This window comes from Colossoma macropomum, unplaced genomic scaffold (genome assembly GCF_904425465.1).
Source record: "Colossoma macropomum unplaced genomic scaffold, Colossoma_macropomum, whole genome shotgun sequence".
Classification (NCBI taxonomy): domain Eukaryota; kingdom Metazoa; phylum Chordata; class Actinopteri; order Characiformes; family Serrasalmidae; genus Colossoma; species Colossoma macropomum.
In genome coordinates this window covers 5,797,772-5,820,909 of record NW_023494787.1, presented here as the reverse complement: position 1 = coordinate 5,820,909, position 23,138 = coordinate 5,797,772, and the positions used below count along the sequence as shown (strand labels likewise).

General features: G+C 40.4%; 1 protein-coding gene across 2 annotated transcripts; it reads left to right on the top strand.

The window, feature by feature from the left end:
- The first annotated feature begins 5,634 nt into the window (after positions 1-5,634).
- LOC118805268 (60 kDa lysophospholipase-like) lies at positions 5,635-21,972 on the top strand. 2 transcript variants are annotated; one of them, XM_036565957.1, is made up of 12 exons: positions 5,635-5,734; positions 6,085-6,177; positions 7,037-7,175; positions 10,174-10,312; positions 10,440-10,565; positions 11,083-11,178; positions 11,865-11,991; positions 12,081-12,211; positions 17,983-18,162; positions 21,294-21,404; positions 21,671-21,718; positions 21,808-21,972. In XM_036565957.1, exons 2-12 carry the CDS (start codon positions 6,108-6,110, stop codon positions 21,829-21,831), a joined length of 1,191 nt encoding a protein of 396 aa, XP_036421850.1. In that variant the 5' UTR covers positions 5,635-5,734; positions 6,085-6,107; the 3' UTR covers positions 21,832-21,972. The 2 variants fall into 2 exon arrangements, with proteins under 2 accessions (XP_036421850.1, XP_036421851.1); XM_036565958.1 differs by having other exon boundaries at positions 5,682-5,734; positions 6,099-6,177.
- The last annotated feature ends 1,166 nt before the right edge of the window (positions 21,973-23,138 follow it).

Here is a 23,138-nt window from a genome sequence, read left to right as displayed (position 1 = left end):
TGGACACTCTCCTACTTCTGGCACCAGTGTAGTATTGGCAGAAGAAGAAATACAGGCTTGGCTATGATACTTCTGCAAGGCGTGCTCTTTATTAAACACACTAGCAGAAAGGGACCCATACAAAGTACCAAAATTGAGGGAGAGGTCACCAGTAGCCCCACACTTCCGCGTCACTCCTGCCACGCAGAGGTAGTGTTTGAAATGAAAAAAAAATATTTTCACTAAATAAATAATTAAATTAATCCATTTTGTCTTCATTAATTTCATTTCAGTATCTCCTAATTATTTAAAACAAAGAGTAATAAATCTATAGGCCGAGATGCATCTCTTTTTAGGGAAAAGATGTATCCTCACAGTGCTGTGCAGACTTCACAGACATCTGTGGCAGAGGTTTGGAACTTGAATCCAGTTTCTGGTCTTGGATTTTGTAATCACTGGTAGTTTATGTCATAGAACAGTGGTTTTCAACTCCAGTCCTCCTCTACTCTGCACATTCTTGATTTTGTTTTCCTGATTAAGCCAACAAAGAGCTTCATAATTAGTAGATGAGTTGGATCAGCTACACCTACAGTTCAATTAAATATTCAGCTTAAAAGATCATCATTACAGGCTTCTAACAGTAGCCCTGTTAGAGTCCCATTTCCTTTCCTCTATGTTCTATATTAACTGTAAAATCTTATCCTCTGTTCATTTTGCCCTTTTGTTTTTGTCTTGCTATCTGGTGTCGACCAGAGTACTGGTTCCTCTCAAGGTTTCTTCCTCTTGCTTTTACTTTTGGTTTTTCTTGCCAACATCGCCATTGGCAACACTCATGGGAGCTTGTATCCAAATCTTCTGTGAACACCTGTCATAAAAAGCACAGTATAAATAAACTTTGACTTAGCTAACAGTGATTACGAAGGCCAGGGATGGAAATTGGATTCAAAGTCCTAATCGACTTGAATAGCCCTGCTCTATGCCCTTCCAGCACTGAAGTGGGTGCCACGCTCTGAAACCACCAGACAGGACACTCACAATGGACTTTGTGTACAATTTTCTCAGCTGGTTAGCTGCCTCTGGAAGTGAAATGATTTGTTATATCTAGGATTTGAACCTAGGACCTGTTGAATCATATCCCTAGAGCAGTGACGCCAAACCCTGATCCTGGAGTACCGTCACCCAGCACTGTTTTCCGGCTGTAATCCACCTGATCCAGTTCATTAATAAGCCCTTCTTGAATTAAAGTTGAAGCGTTGGAGCAGGAACACCCTAGGGCAGGGGAGCACAACTCCAGTCCTGGAGGGCCACTGTCCAGCACAGTTTGATTGAGTTGGATCAGGTGTGTTGGGAGCAGGGAAACACGAAAAATGCGGGGCAGTGGGCCTCCAGGACCAGGCTTGAGAAACACTGTCCTAAAGTTCAGACTTATAGGACAGGTGCACAACTCAGTTTGGAGGCTTCCCTACTTAAACCCACTAAACCTGCCGATTAACAGATAAATGCAATCAGGCGTGTCTTAGTAGGTAAATCAAACTGTGCTGGACACCGGCCCTCTAGGACCGGAGTCGTGCACCCCTGCCCTAGGGCATTCTTGGACCAGAGTTGAAAACCACTTCCCTAGACCAATAGGTGTTTTCCACCAGGCAGTGCAGTAAGGTTACTGATCCAAATCCAGACCTACCTTTACCCTGATCGAGTACCTGTGTCCATTTCCTGCAACAGAACAGTGAAAGTTCTGGGTGGTTGTGTGAGTGAAATAAAGTAATACACTGAATGAATTGTTAATACACCATCAAATTAATGTTTATTTGTAGTAAGATTTATGTTTATACTCCTATAACAGGGGTGCACAACTCCGGTCCTAGAGGGCCGGTGTCCAGCACAATTTGGTGATTTACTTACCAAGACACACCTGATTGCATTTATCTGCTAATTGGCAGGTTTAGTGGGTGTGCTACAGCAGGAAAAGCACTAAAATATGCAGGACACTGGTCCTCCAGGACCAGGCTTGAGAAGCACTGCTTTAGGATATTCTTCCGATGATGCTGAGCTGTCAAGTCAATAAACTGCAGTTCTGTCTGTGTTACAACCCCGGTCGTAATATTTCTTCTGTGTGCCTTGTGCTGGCATCTTGTTTGTGGCAGGTTTGTGATTGGTCACACAGGGGCGCCCTCCTGTATAGCTGCTTGCGTAACCTTGTCTGGTGTTTGGTGAGGCAGCAGGTCTGGGGAGAGAGACCACTCTCATTCTCTGTTGCTGTCTGACCCTAGACTGGGTCATAACACCTGGAATGGATAATTTAATGTGTGCCATGTCCAGTCGCTGGACGCACTTCATGACAATTGGGATTAGTGCAACTAAGCGGTAGTCATTAAGGCTGGTGGGAGAGGACTTCTTTGGCACCGGGGTGATGGTAGCTGATTTGAAGCGCGTTGGAACAGCAGCTCTCTCCAGGGAGATGTTGAAGATGTCCATGAAGACATCAGTTAACAGATAAGCACACTCATTTTTCAGCACCAAGTTTACTTTTCCAAAGCTCCTCACAGCCATCTCTGCAGAAACACACAGCTTTGCACCACAGTTCATATAAATAAACTCATTCCATCAAAACACCAATGCTGGCATTCTTACAACAGAAATACTTTACCAGTCAAAGCACAGTTATCCCAGAAACACTAACAACTGTTGGCATTAAGGTAGGTCTACTATTTTATGTAAATCAATAAACTAAGAAACACTAGGGATTTTAACAGACAAACTTTTGAGTTATTCGAACTTTAAATAATAAGTTGACAGGGCATAAAACACAGATTCTTGTTCTGTTACAGTTCTTCTCAATTGCTTATACACTGTTCTTGCATGCAGCGAATCGAACCCAGGCCCTCTATGCTGTGAGGCGACAGCACTACCCACTGCGCCACCATGCCATCCTTTGAAAATTAATATATTTGAACAATTTACAAATATCCTTTATACACAGTATGATAAATTTAGATCCTCGCACTGAATCTTGTGGAACGCCACAAGTAACCTTTAACAAATCAGATTTGACATTATTTATTTGTACATATTTATCTATCATCAAAGAAGCTTTTTAGCCATGCGTATGCTGTCCCTCTAGTACCATACTAACTCTCCAATTTCATCATTAATAAGCCATGATCAATAGCATTGAATGCTTTTTACATCTATAAACATCCCCATTGTATATTCCTTGTTGTCTATTGCTGTAGATATCTCTTCTACCAGTTTCATTGCTGTCACTGAGGTGGACCTATTTACTCTAAATCATACTGATGGACATTCAGTAAATTGTGGTTGTCTTTGAAATCATCAAGCAGAGAAGCTGGGTTTTTATGAACAATATCTTCATCTACAACCTTCTTATTTCTCGGATCCACAATCTCTTTCGCTAAATTGTATCCAACATTTTCAAAATAATAACTAAATTCAGTGTTAATGTTTTGTTTCATTTATATTTGTATTGTTATCTTAAATAAAACAATTTGGATTGTCTGCTCCTCCAGTATTATTTGTAATTATGCTATTAAGCACTCCTCGTGTTTCTTGAGTGTTACTCCTATACTGCTCCAGATATTTGCAAGATCTTATAATACTTAGTCATTTATTTTCATATATTTGCATTCTGCTTCTTTTGATCTTTGTTTAGAAATCTCCTATATAAGCATTTTTCTTTTTACATGTGCTCTTTATCCCCTTGGTAATCTGTGGCTTTTTAGCATATATTTGCCTTCTAGTATGTTTTCTTAACTGACATTTTAAGTAATGTGGACAAAACAGCCTCATAGGCTTTTTTTAGGATGCTAATTTGAGTAGCATCCTTATAGCTGGGAGCTAAAGCAAGAGAACAACACTGAAACGTGTTCAAGCAACTGAAAAAAACTGTAACAGTTAAACTGTTTGTTAGCACATTCATTTTTTTAGGTTGAACTGAAACTATTTTTACAGGCAATGAGAGAAATTAATTTCATCAGTAAAACATTACAAAACAGAATGGTAGATCTTTAGAATATGGAAATAAATGAAATGATAGAACACTTCTCTGTCAAACAGCTCCAGTCTTCTCCATCCATCCATCCATCATCTAAACCGCTTATCCTTCTGGGTCGCAGTGGGGTGCTGGAGCCTATCCCAGCTGTCATTGGGCGGAAGGCAGGATACACCCTGGACAGGTCGCCAGTCCATCGCAGGGCAGACAGACAGACATACACATTCACACTCACTCACACCTAGGGGCAATTTAGCATGTCCAATCAGCCTGACTGCATGTTTTTGGACTGTGGGAGGAAACCGGAGTACCCGGAGGAAACCCACGCAGACACGGGGAGAACAGGCAAACTCCAGTTTTCTCCATATATTTAAAAAAAAAAGAGTCATGAATCACGAATAACATCACGGCTGTGATGATCTACGACCAAATCACAGCCGTGATGTTATTTGTGATAACACACTCCCTCTCATGTTGTATTGATTAAACATGGTTCTATTGCTTTCAAGCTTTAATTCCAACAGTCCACGCTGAATGTTAGTACATTTTTCTACAAACATGCGGCCGATGCTGGTTCCCAAGAACCAGGGAACCTTTTGATGTGTTTTCATAAGCTTGGGAGCCACATGATTATGAGTCTAGATGTGACTGTTCCTGGTGCTCTGCATCTTCCAGCACTGCTTTTAGACTTTAGTGAACAGAAAAATCCTGTTCTTGTTTGTTTGTTTGTTTGTTTGTTTGTAATTTGCTCTGTTATTCTGGTGAACATGGCTTTAAGCATCTGATCTTGTATTTTCACATACCCCTTGATTTTTTGGGGGGAAACTTCTAAAGTGATTCGTGCTTATCAAGCGGACCAAACTGCCATTGAAGTGACACTGATCACTGTTTTGCAGGTATTTTCCCTCATTTTTTTCTTTGAAGGCTGTGGATCAAACCCTGTTACCCAGCTCCACGACCCCTTGTGTTAGCCTGACTAGATGATGAGTTTGACTCAGCATCTAGTCAGATAGACCCTGTCGCTACCCCCGTATTAGGACTAGCATGTAATGAACAGACATCTTGCCTCTGGCACTGATCCATTAGATCCACTGCCGTCACTGTCGTTCTAAAGAAATCTGTTTTTTACAGAACGTTATTACAGGACATTATTATGAATATGCTTCCTAATGTGTGAAACATTGTTTTATGATAGTTTTCAGAAGATTTTGGCCAGGAAATCCATTAATAGTGGAGGGATACATGCAAGGCGTTAAGAGGCAAAAAGGTCCCCAAAGAAAACTTATCTTTCCAGGTTCTCCACTATTTTACCATCATGAACATTCAGTATAAAACTCAGAAGACTCGTGTAGGTTCACTGGTGGTTTTGGATAGTAAATAAAATGTCTATATTTGTGTTGCAGACATGGCGACCCCTGGTTCCTATCAGCACCACTGTAAAGACATCTGAGCCTGTAAGTTTCTCTCTTTTGAATGACTTTGTTTGTATTTCAACGATTGAATTATGTAGAATTTTTTAAAATTTGTGGAATTCCCCTTTAACTCCCAGAGAGTCTATTGTCACATTGCTGTCCTCCTCCACCCGTCAATAGTCAGCATTATGATGAGGTTGCTGACGCCTCCTTGTGTACAGTTTGTTGATCACCTTCTGTTTAAATAGGTGGAGCTGCAGGCTGCTATTTAAAGTCCTCATACAGTCCTTCAACACAGCCTAATTCTACGTGGGACCAAGGACACAGGTACAAGGTATTAATGCTTATTTTTTCTTCTGCATATTTCATATTTCTGTACTGTGCAGTTCTGTAAGTTTATGCCCATTTAATCCATGTATGCTTTCATTAATTTTTTAAGCAAGAAAATAGAAAATAGACCTTTAAAAATGAAATTTCCTTGTAAAATGTAAACAGAAAGACGTGATAAAAGAAAGAAAGCTACCTGAAAAAGGTCCTTACTTTCACTTTCAATAGAAAAAGAATGAAACTGAAACACTGAAATACTGTTGGGTCTTAATCCTGCTCTTATTCACAATGCTACCATTTTTCAAATCACATTTTTACTGTAACTTTCATATCACTGTTGTATTAAATGAATTGTAGAGCTCTTTTCCCAGTTTTGCACCATGGCAGTAGAAAGAAAAGTGTATGTTCTCTACACTGGAGGAACATTTGGAATGAAAAAAGATGATACTGGTAAGTTAATCATTTATGAAGTCTTTGCAGTTCTTTGGATTGTGTGAGCTCAAGTCTTTGTTTCAGTGAATGCAAAATGAGCATAAGTTCCATAAAGGACACTTACTGAAGTACTTTATTCAAGTGTCTGAATTTTATTAAGTTATTAGCATTTCACAGTAAAATATCTACTTTTTCTCTGTGTAATTCCACACACTCAGAATCAGTGGGATCCAAGTACATGACATTATTATTTGTCAATCCCAAAATTGGGTCAAAATTGATACTTTTCAAATTGAGAAGAAACACACAATCAAACAAAAACATGATAATCATTAAACAGAGCAGAGAGTCAGTTACCGAGAGAACAGAGACAACCTGCAGACTCAGACTTGAGTGACAAACACACAAAACTCTGCTTACAAATCCTACTTATGAGCTGAAACAGTAGAGGAGTGAAGGGCCTCTCAGAGCTGAGGGGAGAGGGACCTCTGGAGGTGAGGAGCGGAATTCCCAGGGGCAGATATGACACTCCAATACTTTCTGTACAGATTTGTGTTAATTGTTACACTGAAATGAGAGAAAACTGGATTTTCTGAAACAATATCTTCCCAAATCCAAGCAAACCAATCATGCAGACAAGCTCTAAGAAGCTTTCAGAGTTTGTGCAGAGAGGTTTTTTTTTATATGCTCTGTTTTTCTGTAACAGCCAGATTAACTCACAGGACTTCTGATATCTGAGCTCATTTTAAAGTACTTAATTCTGCTTTTCCTTGAGTCACATTTTACAAAGTGTCTCTGGTTCATTTAAAGGCAGGAGTTGTGTATTTTGTGATCCACTGATAAATTGATTTAAAAATGTCATTATTTTCGTATGAAGGGAGACTCGCTCCACAGGGTCTGGATGGGATCAAAGACTTTCTCATCGCCCACACCATCCTTTACGAGAGGAACCCAGGAGAATCAGAGGAGGAAGTCAGGAAACGCATCATCACCCCGGATGGTCTCATCACGCTATAGTGAGTTAAACCTTATTTTAAAAGGTTATTTTATACATTGTATATTGTATATATCATGTATGAAAATATATTGTATATATTCGTGGATAATTAGCTCAATCTCGCACTGAAAAAATGGTGAATCTTCAGTTGAAGTATATTTAACAAAACCCTAACAAAACCAGGTGTCACAAGTAAAGGCACCCTGCATTTGCCAGCACAATAGCATAAAGCTACAGAAACATGTTTCTAATTGCTGTGTAGTTTCACAGTAACAATACTTGCAACAACAGTGTAACTACTAGATGATGTATTCACTGTTCTAGATGGATTACAGTAGTGCAGCTTATGTAAATACACGTGTATCAACAAGTACAAACAAGTGTATCTTAATAGTTGTAACAGCTTATTTTCTTTCTTTTCATTCTTCATATGGGTGAAGGTAATTACATTTGGATGAATCGGAGGACACATTAAAACAATTTACATTACAGAACAGTTTAAAGCCAGAACTTAAAGCCAGAAGATATACTGTATTACTCATTACACTTCAATATTTATTTATGAAAATAATTCACAGGGCTTTTATTATTTGTTTGTTGCTAATAATTCAAGCAGTAACACTTATTAATGCACAAGTACACATTAATCAACATCAAAACAGCAAACACAAAGGCTAACCACCCCAAAAGGCTTCCTTCCTTCAAGGAGAACAAAACTAAAACTAAAACACAAACTCCTTTCCTAACTCCCTAGATGATAAGAACAGGAGAAGAAAGAAGGGACAAAAACAAAATCAGGATATCATCAATAAAAGTGACAACGAATTTCCCTATCATATCTCAGAAGACATCGTTTATGAACAATTGAAAAACAGAAGGGGTGTTAGACAGCCCAAAAGGCATGACCATGTACTCATGGTGGTGGTGATGAAAGCCGTTTTCCACTCATCATCTTCTTTAATATGAATTTACGCCTACAAAGATCCAATTTAGTGAAAAAACTAGCTTCACAAAGTTGTTCAAGGGCTACCGGGAAAGTGGCAGGGGATGAGCGAATTTCTTAGAGATGTGTTTTAGAGCATGATAGTCAATACCTGGTCTCGGACCCCCATCCTTCTTTTTGACAAAGAAGAACCCTGAGTGGCTGGGGACGTGGATGGATGGATAAAGCCTTGATCTAATGCCTCCTCAATGTATTCTCCCATAGCTCTCTCTCCCTCTTGTGTTAGGGGATATACATGAAATTTGGGCAATGTAGCACCTTCCATGATATCTGAGGTCAGGGGATTTGTGATATCGCGGGTGGACCATGAGATTTGGGGGGTATGTCTTTGTAACCAAGGAACACCTAAAATCATAGATAATTCAGAGGTGTCTATAACGAGAAAGGGCAGGAGTTCCTTGTGTAAAAAGCTAGCCTCCAGGTGAACAGGTTCAGTGACGAAGGAGATGCGATCCAATCCAACTTGCCCTCCATCCAGAGCTTGAGAGGGTTCTGGAGGTCCTGGACCAGAAACTGGAGTTGAGCCACCATGTCAGAACGGAGGAAGTTCCCCTCGGCTCTGGAGTCAATCAACGCTGTAACAACAAGAGACACATGGCGGTAGTGGATGGTAACTGGAAGCAGTACAGACTTCGAAACCAACCCCTTTGTGGGAACACTCACCACATTTTTACTCCACATTTTAATCCACACGCTTTCCTGCAGTTGGCGCCTGAGGTCTGTGTGGACGAGCCCACCAGTCACTTAGAACATGACCAGCTGCGCCATAGGACATGCACAGACCTACATAAAGAAGACGAAGTCTCTCCTCTCAGGACAGCCTTGAAGAGTCACACATGCATGGGTTCTGGGGACGAATAGGAACTTGCTTGTGAGTTGTAGCCGGAACTGGAACTGGATCTGGAACTGGAGGTCGTGATTACAGGGAGAACTTTTGTGCCAGGGTCTTTTTTGTAGCAGTTGATCTAGGCAAATAGAGAGATCTATGAGCTGATCAAGAGTTAGGTTTTCATCTTTACATGCAAGTTATGTTAGCACTTCAGGATTCAGTCCATTTTAGAATGTTACAATGAGAGCTGGTTCATACCACCCACGTCATGCAGCTAGTGTACGAAAATCCAAGGTGTATATGGAAACTGAGCGATTGCCTTGTTTAATCCTGCACAAAAGTCCTCCATTAGACAGCTTTAAATTCTTTCAGGACGCGTTCATATGACGTGCTTTGCAATCAAGACCATGCAGAAGTGGCCCAGTCTAGGGCTTCCTCTGAGAGTGGGGAAACAATAAAGGCGATTTTAGTCTGATTAGTACTCGCATTACTGTAATAAACAGTATTGTAACACAAATCCTCTGTATTTATCAGGGGATCCATCAAACTTGTCTGGTTTACTTATGGGAAATGAAAGAGTGTGACTCACTGATACTGAGTTGCTAGCAACAGAAACATGAGTAGTCAAAGAAGTAGCAGGAGATACTGTGAGGTGTCGAAGCTGAACAACAATGTAATTTATTCCAGCAAGGAGTTGAGAAAGCTGGGCCTGCTGCTCAACTTGCTGTTGAGTCAGGTCGCCAACTAACTGGGTGACATCAGCTGGTGAAGGCCCAGGAGCTGACCCTGACTGTTTAGGACCTTCTGCACAATCTCCATGTCTGCTATCTGCATGGTGGCAAAGTATCCTGTTACGGTGGCAGACAGAACCAGACACTTGCAGCAGAGGCTTGGATTAAGATCTTTAATATTAAAGTGTTTGTCCAAAATCACAAAAGGCTAACAAAAAGGCTATTGAACTAACAAAGGACAACAAATATTTCTATATTTCTACAAATGTTATAGACACAGCCATGATTAAACAACTGGGTTATTTCTGAAGAGTTTATTATTATAAAGGATGGTATTTTGGGGTTTGTGTTGTTAGCGGGGGACACGGCACAAACTGAGAAAGTTCTACTGGAGGACTTTTATTTATTTGAGAGAAATTTGTTTGTAAAGTCACTTTGTTCTTTGTTTTCTCAGTCACCAGTTGGCTGATGATGACCCAAAAGCCAAAGAGAAACAGTACAAAATCCTGTACAAACTTGATACCCTACCAAAGCCGATTGACTCCTCCAGTTTGACCCCTGATGATTGGGGAACCATGGCTGAAAGAATTCAGGTGAAATACAAAAAACCATCTTTCACTATTTTCTCATGAACTATAATCATTTAGTTGTATTTGGGTTTTTATCTGCCTTTCATTCTCTCCCTTTCTTTCTCTCTTTTCATCTCTCTCTCACTTTTAGCTTAATATGGAAAAGTTTGATGGGTTTGTTATTATCCACGGCACTGACACGATGGCCTTCACCGCTTCTGCTCTGTCCTTTATTTTGAGGGATCTCCACAAGCCTGTGATCGTGACTGGAGCTCAGGTCAGGTTTCCTTCACATTTAGCAGCTACAAATAATCGTTTTTATCATGCATTTTTAAATATTTGCACATTTTTAACATATTTTTGTTCTTATGAGTGAGTCTGGAGGACATGGTGTATGTGCAGGGTTCCTTTAGCCCTCAGAACTTGTAATTTAGCAGTTTGATTCAAATGTAATAACATAATCACATAAACATAATCAGTTACATTCACATTCAACTTCCATTCTGTATCGACAGGCTTGAGTCTGAACTTTTTGTCATCAAAGATTGCAAAAAAATGAGTAGAGGGTTTTTTTTTCTGTCTGAAACACAACACCGAACACACAACCATGACTTTTTTCATCAAATTCAAATCATAATATAATATCTCCTCTTCTACTTACAGACACCAATGTGGTCTGGATTAGAATCTGCACTTTCCGAACAATATCTCCTCTTGTTTCTGGGAGCTACAAGCCACATATACTTCACATAAAACTGTGATTGCTCCTTCTCTTCCACTGTATCTCTCTGTAGATGCCCATCTTCCATCCTCGGACTGACGGTCTGGATAACTTTGTTGGTTCTATGCTCATGGCTGGGTACTTTTCTGACAGAAACGTGCTGCATAAGGTTGGCTGAAGAACAGTAACATTAACCTCAGTTTGTTTTATATTATGTTTTGTTTGTTTGAATTATGCATCCATATTGAAAACACATGACTGCTTATTATGTAGGTCCTTTAATAACTGCTCCTGCGCAGTGTTTGTCTTTATTTTTTTCTTGCTATTTCTGTCATTTCAGAAATTAAGGTACTAAACTGTCTCTGGGGCAGTGCCCCTCCTGTCACTGGGGTGGGACCCTCAAGGGTACATCTCAGTACCTTTATTCAGGGAACATAACTGAACCATAATCCACTGTAATGATAGCTGTACTGACTCCACACACCCCGTCTCGTCTCCAGGCTTTTATTTTACTGTTCTGTTTTAAAACATTCGGTTATGAAAAGGTACAAATACGAACTTTTCACCTGGAAAAACTTATTTAAGGTTCACAATTGGATGTTAAAACCACTGTTGTGCCTTTGAGGGAACATTTACATTGTTTGTACCTTAATGAACGAAAAGTGTACCTGAACAGAGCCTTTAGTTGTAACAGAGCACAAAAGCAATGTTTATCCACGTTTTTCTGCGGGATGTCCTCACAAAAGCACATAATAAATGTCAATAGGCGTTTATTTCTGCGCACACCATCATAATGAAATGTTACTTTAGAAATGAACAATATTCGCAGTTTTGATCTCCATTCTCTACGTGCAGGTGATGCTTTATTGCTTGAACAAACTGTACCAGGGCAACCGAGTGGTGAAGGTTGACTGTGACTCCTTCGGTGTGTTCGACAGCCCTAAAGTTTATCCTCTTGCTAGTCTGGAAAGCACAATCAAGCGTAAGTGTCACATGACTTCACTGTTTTCAAGACCTAAATGAAACTTTCATGTTTCACTGGAAAACAAATAAATGTCTTTATGTTCTCAGTGATTACTTCAGTAATTGAGCATAAGAAGGTGGAGCCTGTCGTCTCCTGCTCTGTGAAGCGCATGTTCACACTGAAAGAAACACCAGAAGTGAGGATCCTGCGATTTTTCCCTGGGGTGACAGAAAGCTATGTAAGTGTATTACAAAATTCAGTACTGTATGCTGATGCAACCGTCAGCATTAGTTCTACTCGTTCATTGAAATCTGTCTGTTAGTTTATCTTTTCTGTAACATAAAGCCGGCAGCTTCATTTACATTGTTCTTGCACGTGTACAGTTCCACTGGTGGTACTTGCTGTGGTCGGTCCTGAGATCACCACCGGTATAGACCACTGACAATGAGAATGTTAATGAGGCATTATCATTATCAGTCAACCTTAATTTAAACTCGCGGTACACTGTGGGTGACCCTCATTTACAGTGTAGCCAAGCATTGTTCAAAAAATGAGGGACTGAAAAGTGTAATTATAAATTTATGATAGTAAAAGTATAGCTGAAAAAATAAAATTAGACCAAACATGATTAGCAAGAGGATAAAACAGTCCATAAGACAAGTCAAAAATTAGAAAGACAAATAAGATTAACAAATTAAAACAATCAAAAAAATACATATTCATCAGATTAGCAAAAACAATAAATAAATAAAACGGCTAGGTACAGTAAGAAAAAAAAGCTAAAATAGAAAACAATACTAAAATAATAACTAATAAAAGAGTAAAAGGATCAACATTTATCAAATAAATGACACACACACACAGAAGAAGCTGAAGACTGTTCAAACTGTCACGCCTCCTCTGCTTGTTCACTTTCTCCTGCAGGCTCACTTGAGTCCATTGACTGTCTTGAGAACTTCATTTCCCATGAGTCAGTGGGGAATCCCCTGACTGCACCCTCATCACCGTCAACCAATAGACTCTGTTTCCAACACTCCACCTCACCAGAGTTTTGAGTTTACACACCTGTTTTCTGTTTGATGTAATTAGACAGTATTTAAGCCCGGGTTTTAGTTCAGCATGTTTCGACGTATTGCCAGCATCTCTGTTGTGTAGCGACCATTCCTAGTCTGTAAGCTTTCCTGTGTATGAACTGTTTTTGTTGTCACTCTCACTTGTCTCTTTGGTTTTGCCCTTTTTGCTTGTTTGCTGTGATTTTTTTTTTGTTCTTGTGTTTTTGGACCTGGACTGTTTACTGGATTTCTCCTGATGCACCTTTTGTTTTGGTTTCCCTGCTCTCTGGTTTTGACCTTAGCCCGTTGCGATTATGCTCTTTGTGTTAACCCTGAACCCTCAAGTAAAGTCCAACCCTGTTTTTTCAGGCCTAATCTGTTTTGACATCTCGACAGAGTACTTCGCCTTCCTGCGGACAGCAGATTCAGATGCTATAACGTCTGCAGTGAGTAAACAAGGTCAAATGCTAGGACAACATCATGCTTTACTTAAGAAGATTTCTAAATCTGTGGTTCTTCTTAACCAACAACATAACCAACAGCAAACTCAAATGGTCTTGGTAGCTGATCACCTTAAAGAACTAACTACCTTGTTACAAGCTGCACCACCTCAAACTCCACTGGTAGTTACTGCTCCAGTTAATCCTTCTCCTACCATTCCAGTGTCATTACATAACATTAGTCAGACAAATATAATGGCTCAAGGGACAAATGCAAGAGATTCTTACTATCATGTTCACTGTATCTTTGCAGTTCTCCGCCCTGTTCTGACCATGTTCTCATTTCTTCTTTTTTTTCCTGTCGTCTCACAGGCAGAGCCTGAAGGCCTCAGCATACTTCTTTCGGAGACAACGTTTGCCTGGCTACAGCGAACAATATGACACAATTGCGGAGAAAACTAACAATTGACATTGCACGGAGGCTTTGTTTGCTGTGTCGCACACATGGCAGCTAAGCGAACTCCGCGGACAAAGACACCATGAGACAAAGCCTCTGATTGGTCAGTAAAAAAAGAGGCGTGCCATGAAACAAAGATGGACAAATTTGAGGAGCTTCAGCTTTAGCAGACACACTAATATTTCACTGTGAAATGCGCATTTGTTAAATAAACACTGAATACCTCCTAAATGTAAGATATTAAGTCTACTGTTCGGTAGTACTAACTAGTATGAAGCACCAAAACATATAGGTTATCTTATATTTAGGTTCTTAAGAGGACGAGGCTAAAGTTGGCTTTCCATTCACCAGCTTCTTGTTTGAATTTTCCCGTTCCACCTTAAACGGTGGCAGTATTCTGAGCTCAAATGACACCATAGTTAGAACAGTGAAAGAATTGTTTTCCAGCGGTCATGAAGCTTATCATGAAATGTCATAGCGCCATGAGGAGCCACCGCAACAGGCAACATGAAACCGCAGAAAGTATGCGAGGTTGTAAGCTTGTGAAGGCGCTTTCGGCTTCGCACAAGCCTCAAGAATTTCGTTTTGCAAGAAGTATGCTGAGGCCTTTAGAATGGGATACCACTGTTTGGTCAAATGTACAGAACTTAAAAAATGAACTGTTCAAGCAGGAATTTAAATGTGTTTTTTGATCACCCTCATGAGGGAAAATCTAACAAGGAACTCCTTGCTCGAATATGTCAAGGAAACAGGTCAGTAGCAGATTACATTTTAGAGTTCTGTACTCTCGCAGCTTGGAGTGGCTGGAATGAACCAGCTCTATTAGTCACCTTTCATAATGGGCTTAATTCTGATCTACTATCTGAATTGGCTGGTCGAGATGAAGGGCTAACCAAAAGAGGAACTGTAAAACTTGGCAATTTGTCTGGATCAACTATTACACGCCCATAAGCCTGGAGGTAGACGTATCTGCTCTCGGTGCCCCAGTTCTACATCTCACACTTATGCGCTTTATGTGACTGTCAGGCTTGTCCACATAAGCTTCAGGTGCTGACCCCTGTAAAGCACGTGGAGGCTACTCCATGCACTAATGCGGTGAATGTTCCCCCAAAGGGGTTGTATTGAAGTCCTCTGCTTTTGTCTTTTCAGCCCTGATTGATTCCAGAGCTGAGGGGAACTTCATACATGCATGGTGGAGCAGCTGAAGATTCTAGTCGAGCTTTTAACACAGCCTCTCAAGCGCTCAGCTATGGATGGGGATCCCTTGGGACCAGACTAGTATCCCAAACAACTACTCCTGTTAGTCTAACTGTGAATGCTTTACACACTGAGGATATTAGCCTATTTGTCATTGATTCTTTAGAATATACCGTTATTTTGGGGTTACCTTGGCTATAGACACATGACTCCCTTATTTCATGGGAGTTACTTGGTACCTGGTCGCCTTATTGTTTTGAGGATTGTCTCACTAGGCCCCAAATACCTTTTTTATCAAAAATCCGTAGAAATCCCAGATGATAAGACAAAACCAGACATTCCTCCAGAGTATATTGATCTTCAAGAGGTATTTAATAAGACCCAAGCTACCAAACTTCCTCCACATTGCCCTCATAATTGCACCATAGAACTCACAGAGGGAGCAACCCTTCCCAAAGCCAGGGTGCATCCCCTCACTCAAGCTGAGTGTAATCAAATTATCGCTATCCTTTGCCGTTAATACCAGCAGCTTGTCATGTACATTTGTAAGCATTAAAGATAAGGAAGTACTTGACCCGCCTGAGAACGTCATTCCTCCTGAGTGTGTATTGGCCGCTGTTAGATGGGAGGTGAATGATGAGATAGATTGGGCACTAGGACATTCACCTAGTCCCCCACAATGTCCCCCAAAACAATAAACATACATACCAGTAGAATTCAAAGATCATTTAATTAGTTGGGCCCACTCATCTCTCAGTTCTGGTCACCCTAGGGAAACTCGTACCCAACAGCTATTATGTAATCGATATTGGTGGAAGGACATGTTGCCAGATACACACCATTTTGTTTCATTGTGCACCAGTTGTTCTAAATGTAAAACTTCATATACTTTGCCCACTGGGAAATTGGTTCCCTTGCCTGTGGCCTCTCATTGCTGGTCTCACATAGCCCTTGATTTTGTAAAAGACCTACCTCTGTCACAACAATTCACTACTATTATGACAATAGTAGAAAGATTTTCACATGAAGTCCGATTCATCCCACACAATAAATTGCCCATTTCTTTTAAAACAGCAGAAACATCGTTTACTCATATCTTTACACTATTTGGGATCCCAAAGGACATTCTGTCAGACCATGACCCTTAGTTTACCTCCAGTGTATGATGAACATTCTTTGAACACCTTGGCATCAAAGTCAGTTTAACTTCCGGATATTATCCCCAGTCTAATGGATAATGCGTAAGGGCAAATCAAGAACTGGGCACATTTCTAAGACTATACTGCCATGATAAGCAGGCCCACTGGGCCAAATTCTTGCCTTGGGCTGAGATGGCACAGAACTCTCTTATTAGCTCTGCTACCGGCATCACACCGTTCCAGTGCATGCCCTGGACTGCTGTTACCACTGACATTCTGGCCATAGATGACTGGATGAAGAGGAGCAAAGTCTGGGTCAATGCATTGAATAGGTGCTAAGGAGGAACAAGGCCCAAGCTGATTGTCATTGTGGTGACTCCCTCCCGTACCAACCTGGACACTATGTGTGGCTGTCGACTCAGGACTTCAGGTTTGAGGAGAGCTGCCGAAAACTAATGCCAAAATATATAGGTCCATTCAAAGTTTTGGAAAGAATTTATGCAGTTATTTAGAAACTTGATTTGCCCAGACAGTACTGTGTGACACTTCTTTCATCTCTCCCTTTTTAAGACTGTGGTTTAGGTCAATCCATGCCCGATGATTGGCCGCCATTGCCGGTGTCATCAAAGGAGTCCTAGTCTATGCTGTTCACAGGTTGGTGGAAATCCAAGACAGGAGGCCAACTACAGTATCTGGTGGACTGTTGGTTGAAATCCAGGAGAGGAGGCCGACTATGGTATCTGGTGGACTGGGAAGGGTATGGTCCTGACGAGCGTAGCGGGGTATCAGCCCAGGATATCCTTGATCCTGGATTTGTGGCAGAGTTCCACCATCTGCACCATGACAAGCCAGCTGCTCATCCCAGAGGATGACCCAGGAGCCAGCCAGATGAACCTTGTGAGGGTTGCACTGGTGGATGTCCTAGGGGTTGTCCTAAGAAGAAACCATCCGTCCAGCACCTTGTCAGCCCTGGTGGTTGTGGAGGCATTCCTGGCAGTCCAGTGGGTGGTCATCATGGTCGCTCTCATCCCTCGGCTGCACCGGACTCCCTGGGGAGTGTGGGGAATGGGTGGGAACTGTCACAGCTCCTGCCGAGGACGCGTCCTCTGCTTGTTCCCTTTCTCCTGCAGGCTCATTTGAGTCCATGGACTGTCTTGAGAACTCCATTCCCTGTGAGTCAGTGGGGAATCACCATCATCACCGTCAACCAATAGACTCTCTTTTCAACACTCCACCTTACTGGCATTTTGAGTTTACACACTTGTTTTCTGTTTCATGTAATGAGCTAGATAACATTTAAGCCCGGGCTTTGGTTTAACTAGTTAGTTATTTTAAAGTATTGCCAACCCTGTTGCATAGCAAGCTTTCCCAGTAAGCTTACTTATGTATGACTTGTTTTTTGTTGTGTTACTTTGATTTGCCTGTTTGCGTGTTTGCTGTGATCTCTTGATGCTCCCTTTGTTTTGGTATCTATGCTCTCTGGTTCGGCCTTAGCCTGTTCCAGTTATGCTCTTTGTGTTACCCTGAAATGTTAAGTAAAGTTCAGCCCTGTTTTTTAATCTGCAAGCATCTAATCTGTTTTGACACCATAACACAAGCACTTTGCAATTGCACTAGGAGGACCTTCTAATAATACGTAAATATATGTAAGGAAAATATGTTTGTCAGAAATGCAGGTGTACTCAACAAATGTGTATATATGAAGTCTCTTGCCTGCTGTCCAGGTGAGAGGAGTCCTGGATGGAGCTGATGGTGTCGTCCTGGAGACCTTTGGTTCTGGGAATGTTCCAGAGGTTGATTGGCTGAAGAATCTCCTGACTGAAGCAGATAAAAGAGGTGTTCTGATGCTGAACTGCTCTCAGGTGTATCGTGGCACTGTCTTACCCATCTATGCTGCATCAAAGGTACCACTCAGCAAAAGCTTTTTGACCCTCAGGAGTCTATAGATTTATCATTGTGGTCTTTCTACACTATTAAAGTGAAACGCTGTAGTTCGTAGCAGGAATGGAGTGAGTTTCTGTACCTCCTCCCATCTTTCAGTGTGCTGCTCTCTTCATGTACTGAAATGCCTCATATTGTACACTTACACAGTAATTGACAGGAGTAAGTGCTCTACGGTGAGATATTGGCAGAAAGCTGAGTAGATCAGAACAGTAGCACCAATATCTCACAGTACAGCACCACCTTGAGGAAATCATTGCAATTATATTACTGATTATACGCTGAAAAAAGTGCACTGACTTTACTTAATTCAAATGTACTTTGGTTCTGCATAAATAAAATATATTGCATCAACTCAGTTCTTGCCAAAAGTGTGTAAGCTGAAAGAAAGGACTGTGTTGATGTAACCTGAGTAATATTATATATAAGCAAGCAAAGTTTATTTATATAGCGCTTTTTACAACAGGTGTTGTCACAAAGCAGCTTTACAAAAAAAACTCAGAAGGGGAACTCATCCTCCTCTGGTCGACACCAGATAGTAAACATTCTTAGTACAAAAATGGGGAAAACAGGTGGAGCAAATGATTAATTTGATTAGTTTAGTTTATGCAGCAGCAGCATCAGTGGGGTCGGGATTGTGAGGGTGAGGTTGCACGGCGTTGTACAGCATGAAGCTCAATGGTGGTCAAGCCGGTCCAGAGGGCTGGCGAGCAGTGGCACCCGATCAAGGCAGAAGAGGCAGCAGCATCAGAACGCACAGGATGGGCAGCTGTTCAACTCGGCAAAGGAAAGAAAGAAAGGAAAAAACACACACACAGTCAGTTCTGTAATGGGTGACTGACAGAACTCAGAGTCAGTTCTGTAATGGGTGTCAGTTCTGTAATGGGTGACTGATCACAGATTAAAGTGTTAGCAGAGCAGCAGAGACTCTGGCAGGTATAGAACTGACAGGGAAAACTAATTACCAAAGGCTTGACTATACAAGTAGGTTTTTAGTCTAGACTTAAACACTGAGGCAGTGTCTGAGTCCCGAACATTAACAGGAAGATTATTCCAAAGCTGGGGGGCTTTGTATGAGAAAGCTCTCCCCCCTGATGTAACTTTATTAATTCTAGGTACTAATAGTTAGCCAGCACCTTGTGATCTAAGTAGGCGTGATGGTTCATAGTGAGAGAGAAGTTCACTCAGGTACTGAGGGGCGAGTCCGTTTACAGCTTTATAAGTCAGTCAGAGAATTTTATAATCAATGCGAAATTTAACTGGTAACCAGTGTAAGGTTGATAAAACTGGGCTGATATGGTCAAACTTTCGGGTTCTAGTAAGAACTCTGGCTGCAGCGTTCTGGACTGGCTGAAGCTTGTTAAGGCTTTTGCTGGGACATCCAGACAGCAGGGCATTACAGTAATCTAGCCTTGAAGTAATAAATGCATGAACTAACTTTTCTGCATCCTGTAGAGATAATGCATTTCTCAATTTAGCAATATTGCGGAGATGCAGGAAGGCTGTTCTACTAATATTAGTTATGTGTGCATCGAAGGACAGATCAGGGTCTATCATGACACCAAGGTTTTTTACAGGTGAGCTTGATGCAACTGAGAAATTGTTAAGTTTAAGTGTTAAATTAGACAGTCCGTTTCTAGCCGTTTTTGAACCAAGAAGTAGAATCTCTGTTTTATCCGAGTTAAGAAGAAGAAAGTTACTCGACATCCAGTCTTTTACGTCTTTTATACAGTCTTCAATCTTGCTAAGTTTAATTTTATCATCCAGTTCGCTTGCTAAGTATAACTGAGTGTCATCGGCATAACAGTGGAAATTTGTGCCGTGTTTACTGATAATGGTGCCCAGTGGTAGCATATATAATGTGAATAATACAGGTCCTAAAACAGAGCCTTGTGGAACACCATACTTTTACTTTTGTTAGAACAGATGATTCACCGTTTATATTAACAAACTGATAGCGATCATTGAGGTAGGACCTGAACCAGGAAAGAGCTATTCCTGTTACCCCTACAAGGTTTTCTAGTCTGTCTAGTAAGATAGCGTGGTCTATGCCACACTAAGAATGCCACACTCAAATGCCGCACTAAGATCGAGGAGGACTAACAAGGACACATTTTCTTGGTCGGAGAATAGTAATAGATCATTTACAATTTTTACTAGTGCTGTCTCTGTACTATGATGTGGCCTAAAGCCAGATTGGAATTTTTCATGTATTTGATTTCTATGCAAATAGGAGCTTAATTGTTTTGCTACAACTTTTTCCAAGATCTTAGATATAAAGGGGAGATTCGAGATGGGTCTATAATTTGATAGTTTGCAGGAATCGAGGTTAGCTTTCTTAATTAGTGGTCTAATTACTGCTAGTTTAAGAGATTTTGGGATGTATTCAAGGCTAAGAGAGGATTATATAACAATATAATATGTTGCTGCTGTTGGAACAAAACCTCTTATCTCCACTTTTGTCATTTTTAATTTTTGACATAATCTGAAAATGCCTGGTGCCCTTAACATTGTTTCAAATTTTTATGATAAACTGATAAAAAGAAATGGCCCAAAATGACATGAGAATGTGTCTGGTTCCATCGACTTGCATTAAAAGTAAAGTATGTTTTGTCTTTCTCCTGTAAAGTTACTATTTTGGAGATAAAAGGTTTTGATCTGACAAAAGCAATATATTATTCATGTGCAGTTCTACCAGCTAACAACGTAAGCACTGAACTAACTATAACTATATATAATTATAATAAATAATAACGTCCATCCAGATGTTGATCTGTCTGAATCTTCAGCAGGCTGCAGTTTCTCTACAAACCGTTAGATTTTGGTTAATGTTCTTATAGAATTAGATGAAGGATCTTCCAGCTCACCTTTCTCCACCTCATGGATTAATTTCTTCTCGTCTGTTTCTTGGCTAGTTTAGTTTTGCTGAAAGGTTGGCTTGACCACTGTATTTGTTGAGGTTTTAGTTTTGTCCTTGTTGCTTGATGTGCTGTTTTCTTTTAGGAGGAGATATTATTTTCTATCGTCCTGCCTGTAAGCATGGAGAACGCTCCATGTACAGTGATCACTGTGATCTCACTTCATTTTGTGTCAGATTCTGACGGACGCACATGTTATTCCTGGATATGACATCACTCCTGAAGCAGCAATGACCAAACTGATCTGGGTGCTGAAATCTGATCTTGACGATCTGAGAAGACGGCAGGTGTGTCCGAGCTTTGCTTTTATTGGAATGTGTTTTTCCTCATTGTCAAAATGTCATATTACTATGTGTTTATTAAAGTTTTCATCAAAGCAGTGTTTGGTGGTGCTGGTTCATTATGCGGAGGAACTAGTGCTGACCTGAGAAGCTGCTAGCTCACTCCCAGCCACCATGAGATCCTCTAGGACAAAAACCTGAGATAAAAGGAAAATGTAAGATTAGGTTTTAGGTAAGAACATAATGTTTGTGTGCTTTCTGATGTGTTTCAGATACTGGAGCACAGCGTCTGTGGAGAGTCACGTGCCCCCGCGATGTGGGTGAGTCAGAGGCCTTTTCTGTTCCTGTGGAATTGATTCAGGATTATGATGACGTTCGTACTTAAAAGCCTTCTCTCCACTTTTTTCAGCTGAAAACAGAACCTGGCCTGTGAGGACAGACACCGAACCTAAATCAACATCAAGATGATTAATTGACCAGTTTCAGCTTTAAACCATTCTTACACAACAACATCAGATGTCCACTTACCTTAAAATGTAACCTGTATGTATTTAATTAAATGTGTTGCACTATATTGTCTCTATTCCCACTTCGTTATTACACAGTACCTACATAATAACTACACAGGAACAGTCCACTTATTTTAAAGTGTAACATTTATGTGATTACTTTAGAATAACTGTGCTGCATTATGTTGCTCTTAGCAATTTCTGGATTACCTGAATGTAACTTTGCGGTATTTACACAGAACAGAATTTCAAGTGTTTTCATGAATGTACACATTATCACAAACAGTGCACACTGATAGATTTGAAATCTTTATTGTTTGTCCATTTAAATCAGTCTTATAAAATGTAACACTGTTTAAGATTGAACACTGAAGAAGTCTCCTCAGTAGCATTTAGCATCTGTCAATGTACAATAACAGACAAACTGAAAAATACCACAGTACCTTTACTGTATTTTTGTTTTAACTAATAAAAGTATAGAGGTGGGAACAAGTCAATAAATTGCAAATAACAAGTAAGTCTCAAGTCTTGACACTCGAGTCCTGAGTCAAGTCCAGTCAAGTCAAGACAGTGGAGTCTTGAGTCAAGTCCTGAGTCCTAATCTTCAAGTTCAAAACAAGCCAGTTTGCATTCTTCAGTTAATTTAAGGCCATTTCAGCACTGAATACCAAATATTATAGTAACTAACTATACAGCCTTTAAATGACAGCATTTTAGTTATGTTTTAATTTTTCACGCTTCCAAATAAAATGCAAAATTTATGGTACAGAAAGTGCAACTATACACAAAAAGAAATCAAAGTACTAATAAGAACTAAATATTTTAAGAATTTTTATTAATTTTATTTTTTTGGGGGAAAATAAAATCTAGCTAAGCACTAAAACTAACTCAACAAACTAAAAACAGCTGTTAAGTTTGATTTAAATTTAGAAAACAGAAACCAAATTGACAGATTTACAGAAGACGGCAAAATGATGGTGAATGTATGAAGCTGAAGCTGACTTTTTTATTTGCCAGCTCCTTCTTTTTATTTTTTTTAACATTCCGGCACCTCACTGCTACACCATTTAAGGTGGAACGGCAAATTCAAATATGAAGCTGATGAAGAAAAAGGCAGTTGGTGTAAGCTGGGTACCCAGCGATCACACACGGTGGCGTACGGGCAGGGACTGAATTTAGGGCTCTAGAGAGGACCAGCTTAAGACAAGAGAAATGGAACGCTGGGTTCATG